The sequence below is a fragment of the Pollicipes pollicipes genome, unplaced genomic scaffold (assembly GCF_011947565.3).
Source record: "Pollicipes pollicipes isolate AB1234 unplaced genomic scaffold, Ppol_2.1 Scaffold_3087;HRSCAF=3621_pilon_pilon_pilon, whole genome shotgun sequence".
Classification (NCBI taxonomy): Eukaryota; Metazoa; Arthropoda; class Thecostraca; order Pollicipedomorpha; family Pollicipedidae; genus Pollicipes; species Pollicipes pollicipes.
This window is the reverse complement of record NW_023596225.1, coordinates 16,518,003-16,529,131: the sequence shown is the minus strand read 5'-3', so window position 1 is coordinate 16,529,131 and position 11,129 is coordinate 16,518,003. Positions and strand designations below refer to the sequence as shown.

Here is an 11,129-nt window from a genome sequence, read left to right as displayed (position 1 = left end):
AAACTCGTATTGGACACATGAATTGACGATTGTACGTCGATCGACGTTTTGAAATCGGATTAGCACCTCTACATGTTCTAGCTGCTAAGCTATGACAAAAAACATGAAAGCGGCCAAAAACCGAGCAGATCCATCTTGGCCGTGTCTGTGCGCGTGACATAAAACACGTACTACTGCAAATATCACGCCAGGCGATTCCCCGTTCAGTTATTCACCTAAGCGTGTTTATCGCTCCAACCACGTGTTGCCGAGATCTGGCACGGTTTCTAACAGTTGCTAGCCGACTTTGGCATCGGTCCCATTTTCGATGCGCCCGGACAAAATCGATGGGCTTACAACGACCCTTCCGCCACGTGCCACGCCCGAACCCCGGCCAAGCCGCTATAGGAGCAACCACTCTATATCAAGACAGGTCTTGCCAATCGGGCGTAACCGGGGAGTGGGTCGAGTTGCCTCGATGATTAATGACACTTTGACCTGACTTTACTTTATTTGGTTTGAGGCGTTTCGGGCCGTTCGCACCATTTCGCGCCTTTGGGAGGGTTCTTTCAAATCAATCTTGAGATGTGATTGAAGAAAGAAATAGCACAATGAAGGTGATAACCCGTCACAGTTCTTGAAGCATATCAGCACGTCTAAGAAAATTGAACAAAAGACAAGAAGATGTTGATGGTCATTACCTAAGATAACTTTTTACGGCAACGCAACGTTTTGGTGACGACAATATGCTTCTAATGCCTTTCGCTGCTGTTGAAACTAGCCACATTTAAACAATACATGCTTAAACAAAGCACATTATCAGTTTTGATGAGCTCATTTCTTATCATTTTTGAACACATTCAAACAAAATATGTTTAAATAAAAGGGGACGATGACACGGTTGGCAGAGGGGACGAGGGTGTTTTAAAAAAGTATGTGAAAGATTTGTGTGTCCGATTCGAAGACGTGCTAATACTTTTCTTCTAAACAGTCTGCACGGTTGACTGATGGCCAATTTCTGGTATTGTGTCATGAAACTGGATCCTGGCGGTTTCCGTCCCTGTCGTTGCCAAACTTGTTTTGCCAAACTATGAATGGTCATTTTTATCGAAGTATCGTCAACAAGGATCAGCGTCATGTCAGGGGACGTCAATGCTTTCTAAGCGAATTGATCAGCTCGATCGTTCCCAGTCATTCTCCGACGGCTTGGCACCCAGAAAAAATGTAATGTTTATTTCTTGTGTGCGTAAAGAATGATAAACATTTATGGTACAGGCAAGGGGAGGATGAGTGAAGTCGGGGTAAACAAGTGACAACAGGGTTGCCCAATAATCCGAGCAGAAGACTTTGGGTTTGATCTTATGATTTCGTCGATCAATATGTCGCAAAGGAGGAAATAAGGCGGACTATTCTGCAAGCTAAACAGATGTTCCATCGCGCACTACACTATTTTGTGAGTCATACGTGTTACAGGGTAGCGCACACCCGGTGTGGTTTTCAGCCCCCGAGCCAATGGTATAAATAAAGCGACAGTGCGGATACTTTGCGATCATGGGATTGAATTTTTGTTGTACGTGGTTGTTGTCACGGTGCGTTTAGTCAACAAAAAGAAATAAAGCTTTTCGAGGTGACAGCTGCCAGTGGGTACCACAAAATCAGGCGACACGTGGACTCGCTTAGGACATTATTTAAACTATGGCAAAAAAAGCACGATGTCTTGAGACGCTATTGTGAGGTCCAAGCGACGTTCCGCCGTCCCAAGTATGTCTGGTGAATTCGTGGCAATATATGTGAGGAGGTAAATGCTGGGTGACTGGCATTTTGTCTTATCTGCGTGACGCAACTTATGTGTAGCGTGCTCAATACGTCGGAGGGCTAGAGGCATAATGAAAACATCTGCTTCAGGCATTGACCTGGGAACAACCGGCCGGTCGCCGCGCCAATGGCAGTAGGCTGTCTAGACTTGTATATGTCAATGGCTTCAGGTGCCAAAATTGATGTGCACAGTGTTCCTTGTGTGATCCGCAAGAACATATTTTGCATAACAATAAGGGCCTTGCGGTTTGGGACTTCGCTGTTTTCAGCGCTCGATAGTGCGGTTTCGAACTAGCTGGACGGGCATTGACAAGTTTTCAATGCAACGTAACGTGTCAGGTGAGGACGAAAAAGAAGTATGATACGCATCGTTCACGTGGTGCTCAGGAGGACTCGGGGACCTTTTTCATTTGAATCGGACTCCTCTCGTAAACATTCTAATAAATAAGTACCCTTGAGGGCCGTCATCAGCTGACGTATGACGCAGGCGATCCGGGGAGCTGCGCCAGGTTCACTTGCCACCTTGTCAGTTTCTGCAGGCGATGGATACGGCCGGCAATTTGAGGTATGTTCAACTTCAGATGTATTGAATTTCAGTACATTTTTGATTGGTGTGACGAATGCCTGTTTTGCAAAATTCAAAAAGCGGATGTTCACAAAATAGGAGCTGCGATCCAGCTAGCATGTGCTCTAGATAACACCCATGCACCTGAAAAAAACAAAGGATGGACAGTGATAGTCGACCATCACATTATTCAACATGCTAGTTGCGTTAAAGCTGCTTTCATAAAGGTTATTGTCTTTTGCAGCATGTGCAATGCTTATGTCTTTCATAAGCACTGCTTACTGTGATTGAATATAATGAAAAACCCATGGAAATATAATATAAGAAGAGGGTTTGCAAAATGACAACATGGAAGGGAAATCCCACTACTGGCAAACCCACTATGCCGTCTCATACCTGTATTCTTAACCTGGATTTAACAGTGACCAAATGTTGTTGGGTGTCTTAATTATGCTGCTTGAATTTGGATGAATTTGAGAAGGAACAACTCAAACCCATTTTCCCATTACTAGATGTCCTGGCAGTGGGCCAAGTGCCAGACAGTTGACACACTTTGAAACTGGTAGGTTCTCATCTCAACTGGTAATGGTCTACGTAGTGAATTATTATTATGAATCATGCAAGCTTGTAGCTACAAGCTTCAAAGCTAGTGAAGCTACAAGTTGAAAAACTAGGGATATTGGATTTGATCCCCTGCAGTGTCTGTGTGTTCTGCCAGGGGGAGAGGCATCCATTTCCATATGGCATCAGGTGCTTTGTGCATCATGGTGCCACATTGAAAATAATGACATGACAAACATGAGATGGCACCAGCTGATACCATTCAGTGAGGTGTCACTTATTTGAGTACCTCAGGCTCCTGATGCATCTGGTCATGAATATGGTGCCTGCAGGTGTTTATAGAAGAACTTAACTTGAATTCCAGAGCATTCTGAATGCATATGCACTATGTGAGAAATATTTGTGCATATTGGATAGTCTACATGGTATTCAGCAGGTCAAACATTTTGTTTCAATTCAAATGTCTATTCCAGGCTTCATCTTTCTTTGTCTTTTAAATATCTCCATAGAGATTACAAGCACCAGCAATTCTCATTTTAATGAGAAAGCAAGGACTATAATTTTGTTCTCCCTACTGATATGCACTGAAGTCTTGCAAAGCATGGATGGGGAAAAGGAAACATAACTGGTGAAAATGGAGGGTATATTGCACAAATGGACAAACTATTGGAATGGTAAGTAAGTATTTCACAGACTTGTTACAGCAGAAATCATCTTATAATAATTATGCTGATGCATTACAGTTTTGTTTCCTCATGTGTCTTCAATTTGAAAAATGTTATTGATTACTGTCCCACAGCCTACAGTGCATGCTGTCTCAGCTATTAATGGTGAATATATTGTTTTGTTTTGCTGACAGGCAAGTCACAAATCCACAATTTAATACTCACTTAATTTCCTGCATAATCCATCTTGCTCAGGTGCCTCAGACATGAGCTGTGGTGGGCATTTGTTGATAGCTCAAAACTTCTGGGGCACTCATCCAGAAGTGGATCAATATGCATGCAATAACAATTTAGTATTGCTCAGTCTCTTCATCAGCAGTGCATGTACATGATTACAGCTACAAGTGCTGATGACTCATGCTTTTCTGCCCTTCTGGTACAGGGTGGCAGCCACGTTGGTTCATCCTGGAAGATGGCATCCTGTCCTACTACCAGTCCAAGGAGGATGTCTCCAAGGGCAGCAAGGGCTCCATCAAGGTGTCCGTGTGCGACATCGGCGTGCACGCCACGGACAGCACGCGGCTCGACCTGACCATCCCGTCCGAGCAGCACTACTACCTGCGCGCCGGCTCGGCGCAGCAGCGCCAGCAGTGGCTGATCGCTCTGGGGTGCGCCAAGCAGGCCGCTGGCAAGGCCCGCACCGGTCGCCAGTCCTCAGGTACGGCTCAGCCGGCGGGCGCCGTGACCGGCGAGCGTAACCAGAGACGCGCTGACTCGCGAGTGCTGGTGATGCAGTCGTTTGATGTGGTCGGACGTGCGGTCGTTTGGTGTGCTCAGATGGTGCAATCGTTTGGTATGACGGATGCCGACCTAGCGCGGTGGAAGGAGGCCAGGTGCGTGGTTGGTAGGATGGGAGGGCGGTGCCAAAATTTATCCAAAAATCTGTGAAGGTGAATATGAACTAAGTTTTTTTTTCGAAATCGCCGATAATTGGTGCATATCTTGGCTTGGGTACCTGAGGCAGTGGGTCGCTCCCTGCCCCCCTCCCACCCCTACACGATGGTTACATCCCGGGAGGAAGCATAGCGAATATATGGCTGACACTGTGGAGCACATATGCTAACAGTAAGGGATGTGAATTGACAGACGAGGTCTCCCAACCCCCGATCCACGCTTGATGTGCGGCGTGTGTGTGTGGGGGGTGGGGGGGGGAAGGAGGGCACGGTAGTCGGCCCGTCCCGCGCTTTAGCCTGCCGCGCCCCACAGGCGACACCGGCACTGATAACGTGCGCACCCAAGAAGTCCGAGCTGCGGCTGTACTGTGACCTGCTGATGCAGCAGGCGCACCAGGTGAAGACGGCGGCCTCCGACCCGGACGGACCCCAGCTGCAGGTCAGCACGGTCGGCCCGGGCCTCGGCGCTGTGTGACGGTCGCCCCCTCACGGAAGGCAGGCTCTTGCAGTAGCAGTCCACACTCCTGGTGGCATCTGAACATGCCACGAACAGATACCGTTGTCGTGCCTGCAGTGGCGGGTCACACTCCTAGTGGGCACCTGAACATGCCACGAACAGTACCGTTGCCGTGCCTGCAGTGGCGGTTACACTCCTGGTGTCATCTGAACATGCCTCGAACAGATACCGTTGCCGTGCCTGCAGGGGCGGTCACACTCCTGGTGGCATCTGAGCATGCCACGAACAGATACCGTTGCCGTGCATTGAGGAAGCCGGTCAAAAGGGAACCTCCTGAAATCCAGCTAGCTCAAAATTTCGGGGCTGGACTGCTGGATAGATGTGTGATAGATATGACAGAAAACTCGTTGTAAGAGACCTTGCGGCTGGGCACGTCCGGATGCCACCTCGGAGATCAACAAATGCTCTGCACCACAATTTGCGGCCTGTGACGGGCTTCGCCCGCCGCACGGAAGACTGGCGTGTGCGGCAGCCAGCTGACGCCGACCCCGGCGCTTTTCAGCAACTGGAGGAGGCCACCTCGCTGCTGGGCCCCACGTGCGACACGTTCATACGCACGCTGGATGAGTGCATGGTGCTGATCGCGCGTGCCACGGCCGGCTCCCCCGCCGCCCCACCTTACCGATCTGGGCATGCCCCTGCACGCTGCCCAGCAGAAGCGGGTATGTGCCGACTCCTGCCTTAGCGGCGGGGAGCGCGCTCCTGACGCGTGGTCTCTGGCTCGTAAGGCGGGCAGAGTTGATGGTTCCGATCGTCACCACACGAGCTCTTACATCACACGAGCCGGGCCCAGTTTCCGTTGATGTACGTAAATGCGCTTCGAATATGGCTCGAAAGTCATCAAAACATCATTTTTTGGTGGGTCCTGTCATGCTGTAGGGCTGGTGTCGTCAAACCGCGAGGCCGGTCTGAACTTGAGATAGCATTGGATGGAACTCTAATATGCCGCCACCTTTTCCAGGAGAAGCGGGCCTCCACGTCTTCCAACGACTACTCGCGTTCTAAACTCTGTGGGCAGTTAATGGATGCGTCGCAACGGACGCCTTGTGTCTGGTCCGCGCTCCCCCGACTACCGGCAGCACGCGGGGCCACCGAACTCACTTGTCACAGACCGCACTTATTCACCTGCGGGTCAAGTGGTGTGTCTGGACTGACAAGATTCTAGGAAGCAAGCGTTCCACCCGGCCGAATGGGTGTGGCGCTACACGTGTCGTTCTCGCGGTGAAGTATAAAATGTGCAATGGCGGCCGGGTCACTGGTTCACGTGCTCCGTTGTGTGTGTGAGATCTCAGTTCGCCTGTGTTCCTTGATCACACCGCACGTTTGATTGATAACTGTTCAGTTTACTGTTGGTAACAGAGTCTATTTTATATACATTGGCGCTTGTGATATCGTGCTTGCGCTGCCGTGCTCCAGTGTCCCTGGGCAACATAATCGGCTTCGATCGGACTATGTATGCTAGGCAACGGGTCGAAATAGAGGTATGCAGACGCTTGTCGTTGGGTCAACAGGTACGAATAGATGTAACGCACGAAATATCTGCAAATGCACCACGACAGCGGACCCAAAAGCTTGTGGTAGGCGTGGCTTTGTGACGTCTTTTGTCCGTCAATCTCAAGTTTTACACCACACGCTTTAACAAAAAAGGTATTCTGGGCTGCGGCTTCACATATAATCCCGCGCACAGCACTCAGAGAACATTTAGCCGCATCTTAACGCCATCAAAACACCCAATGCCTGAAGGCACCGCGGGGCCCTGGGATCGGTCACGCCTGGGAAGGCGGTGCGCCGCCGCGCTTAGCGCGGCTCAGGCCCGAAGCATGGCCCTCCTGTCGTCATGTTCTGGCCGCGGTGCCGCAATCTGCTTCGCGAGGCCGGAGGTTAGCACGCGCGCATCAAACTCCCTGTCTGGCCGGAGTCCGTCTCTCCGGCCGTGGGAGGCTGACCGTCTTGCTAAGCTCGCACTGCACGGCAGCTCTGGATAGCCCCGGCTGACGTGGGTTTTCACCACGCCGCGACCGCGCTCTGCGGACGCCCGCCGCGGGACCGTTCCTCCGCGCGGCGCTTCGCCCGCCGGGCCCGGCAGCGGCGACAGCACACACGCGCTCGGCTCGACTCGCCTGTTTCACATGCATGTGTACAGTACATTGACAATCTGTGCGTAAAACACGAACAAAGCACGGGCCGTGCAGGCGGGATGCGCCCCACGCCACGCAGCCCACTCCGGGTATGCATCAAGAGGGCGCGTCGCAGCCATGCGCGCCATCCAGCGCGTGGTGCCGCCCCTAAGCCGAGATCGGGGAGAGAAAACGTGCTTCATGAGTAACGTGGACATGTGTGTGAGAACCGAGCCAATGCCCTGTCTCGGGTGCCACTTATCGCAAGGCTCCCGTGGCGCGGCGGCGCCCGACACCCTGAGGCGGGCGCGCCCTGAGAGGAGAGAGTGCGGCGCTGCGAGAGGTCACATGAAAACACGGCCGAGCGGCCCGGAAAAACTGAGCGACCTCCACAGCTGCGAAGGCGCGGGCGGTGCGAGGGACGACACGTAGACGCGCAACATACCAGCTATCGCTACACGACTCGAGTATCACAACCTTACGGGGCGGGGCCGACCAAGCACAGGGCAGAGCACCAGCCGTGGTCAGCCCGCTTACGTCACTGTCGGGCAGCGGCCGACGGCGTCCGGCAGCATGGCGGCGCAGCGCTGTGCGGTCTGACCTAAACGGCGGCGAGAGAAGGATCCCGACACCGACTAACTCGATGTTCGTCGCTTTCAGCCAACAATGGCCTTGGTCACCCACCGCAGGGCTGGGGTCAGGTCGGCGTGACTCTGACTTGATGCCGCTCGCGGCCCCATCCGTGAACACGGAGACAATAGTCACAACATAACCGCGTGACCACACGGACACCATGGTGGCGGCTGCGTGGCCGGCGCCAGCACGGCCAACAACCCGCCGAACGCTCCCCGATATCACACCACCGGCGGCAGCCGGGGCCGCGGAAGACCAGCACGCACCGGACCGTCACCTGCCCCACCGAGCCCCCCCCCCCCCCCTGCCGCCGCCACCGGCGGTGGACGAGCGGTCTCTGCGGCCGGGCTGGGTGACGCGGCGCCACCGGCCCGGCACGGAGCACGGAAACACCGCCAGTCACGCGGGCGCGGTCGTCGGCGGGCCCAGCCGGCGCCGAGCCGGTCACACCGGCGCAGCGCCGGCCCCCGGGCCAGGCGGCCAGGCGCAGACGTCCGCCTCACAGGCTCGCCTAGGCTGGACTCTGCAACGACAGGGGTTACCAATGACGTCACAGGCGGCCGCGACGCCGCCTGACGGGTTCAAGCCTGACGCATCCAACGGAAACGTCCGTGGTCGAATATGATACACACATTCGATTACACGGAACACCTGGAGCGAGAGTGGGCGAGCCGTTTGAAACTGCGCAAAATTAAATAAAGCTAAATCATTCAAGTGAATTTTCGTGCCGTCTCCCAGCATGCTCGTGGGTGTGGCGAGACCCGGGTATGGATTGGACGAACACCCAGCTAACTCTGTACACTAACAACACTAATGCCGAAAAGACCAGAAAAGGACCTATGGATAGCAGGGAGTAAAACGCATATCCGCACAACTTCCGACGTCAAAGGCAACCCAGAAGGCCATGCGTTCTGCGCCCTGACCCGCCACCTAGCCCCCTTGACCACGGCCCGCCGACCTGACCTGAGCCGGGCCGATGCTCACGGAGTACATGTGTCCGACGGCCTTGCCGTGTAGCGGCGGCCGCGTGAACCGAGAAACCCAGGAGGCTGAGAACCTGCCGAACACCGTCTGCAGGCTCTTCCAGCGCGACTGGGCGCTCCCAGCGCACCTCCTCCTTCTTCAGCGTCTCGATGCCCTGCCGCGAGGATCGGTAGATGCGATAGAACGCAGCCCACGCTCGCTGGCGGCCGGCCGTCCACAGCGCTGTCGGGCAGGCGTTATCACGGACTGGTCACAGCTGCTGCGCTACATCCCTCGGGCTGTTCCACCGGACACGGGGGAGCTATCCCGCCCACGGCGCTGTCCGGGCAGATATATCACGGACTGGTCACAGCCGCTGCGCTACATTCCTCGGGCTGTTACGCGGACACTGTAAGTCGCCGACGCCCGTCACCCAGCGGTTTCTGTCGACAGCACTGCGTGTTCCGACTTCCATGACCTACAATGTTTCGCTAAGATACTCCACGTTTCACGCAGCAACCTTTCGTGGAAACAACCAGGCACAGGCTGTCTGTCAGACAGTTCGTACCGTCTCGTCGGTCCAGATGGCCTGTATCTGTGAGCCGAGCATCACTAGCGTGAAGATGCCGAACAGCACGCCCTCGAAGATGAGGAAGAGCAGGAGCACGACGGTGGCGGGCGGCGTGTGAGCGCTGCACGTTCGCCACTCGTGGTGGAAACACGTCACGAACTGATTGACAGCCAGCACCAGCGCGTGGGTAGAGATGGCTGCGATATACAGCTGCCGGGGCAGGCCAGGTCAGCGGCCAGCGGTCCAGGCGCGCCACGCGCAATGTTCGCCAGCGCCCCCCAAGCACAGTATTAGTACAAAACATAGCTCACACAACGTTATAGACTACACAGAGCGTTACATCAAGGCCAACAGAACAAGAACCTCCAGAACATACTGAGAACAGGTAACGCTGACGAGTGCCTAAAACGTCGAAGCATTAAAACACCAACCGTGAAAAGCACGAAGAACTTTTGGTTGTTCTCGCCGATGCAGTTGTTGACCCAGGGGCAGTGGTGGTCCATTTTACGGATGCACCGCTGGCAGATGGAGCAGTGGTGTGCCGCTCCGGCTTAATGCTCCAGCACTTCGGGCACTGAAACACGCGCGGCGCCACGCTGGCGTCAGCGCGCGCGCGGTGCTGGCACTTGCATGCCGACAGAGCAAACTTGCGGAATACCGACAAAGTACACTAAGTCGTCAATAGTGCACGACATGTTCTGTGAGCCGGCAGTTGCTTTCGCCTCCTTCCGACGAGCTCTGAACACCGCTGGAGACACCATTACCACACCAAGACCACCAGATTTGTGACCGCAGCCCCCGCCGACAAACCGTATACCACGCAGAGGCAGCTAACAGGACTGCTACATCGTCACGGATAAGCAGCACAACGAAGACCAGCAGCGACAGCTATGATCCAGATTATCCCACCTCAATCGGACCACATACCGCCGGATACTACATACCACTCACGCGTACAGGTAGACGGGTTCGCACGGCAAACGTCCGTCCTTCACAATGCCCACCATCACGCAGACGGCGGAAAGTCTCACCTTGTACACCACGCCACCCTCCTGCATGGTCACGCGCTGCATGGCTCTCGCGTGGCGTTTTCCGCGGGTACCGCACCCTGCAAACCAATGGGTCAGACTCGAACGACACTCGGATCAAGCGCGGGTCACACAGTGGAACAGCACGGGTCAAACTCATTTCGCGCGAAGGCTGAGCAGCCTTCCGCTCACAGAGACGGCGAGCAATTTCGGCCAAACTTCACTTTCGTGGGTGACGCACTTTGAGGAAAACGAGCGGCGACAAAGGCGAATCGTGAGCAGACAAAAAATCTGGAGGAGATAAGATGAGCAATGCTGATGAAGACATAACGAGGGACACGGACGAGTCCGCCACCCACACAACACGACGGGACCGGACGAGTCCGCCACCACCCCACAACGGGACACGGACGAGTCCGCCACCACCCCACACGACGGGACACGGACGAGCCACCACCACCCGCACAACGAGACACGGACGAGTCCGCCACCACCCCGCACAACGAGGACACGGACGAGTCCGCCACCACCCACGCAGACGAGACACGACGAGTCCGCCACCACCCCAACAACGAGACACGGACGAGTCCGCCACCACCCCGCACAACGAGACACGGACGAGTCCCCACCACCCCGCACAACGAGACACGGACGAGTCCGCCGCCACCCCACAACGACAGACACGACGATCCGCCACCCCCACAACGGACACGGACGAGTCCGCCGCCACTCCGCACGGCGGAGTCCTCAGTCATATCCCGA

At 54.6% G+C, this 11,129-nt stretch overlaps 2 protein-coding genes across 2 annotated transcripts; one reads left to right on the top strand and one right to left on the bottom strand.

The window, feature by feature from the left end:
• Nucleotides 1–2,298: 2,298 nt before the first annotated feature.
• Nucleotides 2,299–5,656, top strand: LOC119090502 (pleckstrin homology domain-containing family A member 3-like; the record flags this gene model as incomplete). Its single annotated transcript, XM_037213320.1, has 5 exons — nucleotides 2,299–2,359; nucleotides 3,394–3,594; nucleotides 4,028–4,266; nucleotides 4,852–4,977; nucleotides 5,558–5,656. Coding segments are annotated over exons 2-5 (504 nt in total), but the record flags the coding sequence as incomplete, so codon positions are not given.
• Nucleotides 5,657–8,316: 2,660 nt separating this feature from the next.
• Nucleotides 8,317–11,122, bottom strand: LOC119089804 (palmitoyltransferase ZDHHC3-like). The gene is given in 9 exon segments (XM_037212621.1): nucleotides 8,317–8,328; nucleotides 8,769–8,900; nucleotides 8,902–8,943; nucleotides 9,337–9,549; nucleotides 9,771–9,880; nucleotides 9,883–9,913; nucleotides 10,371–10,414; nucleotides 10,417–10,447; nucleotides 11,105–11,122. Coding segments are annotated over 9 exon segments (633 nt in total).
• Between the last annotated feature and the right edge of the window lie 7 nt (nucleotides 11,123–11,129).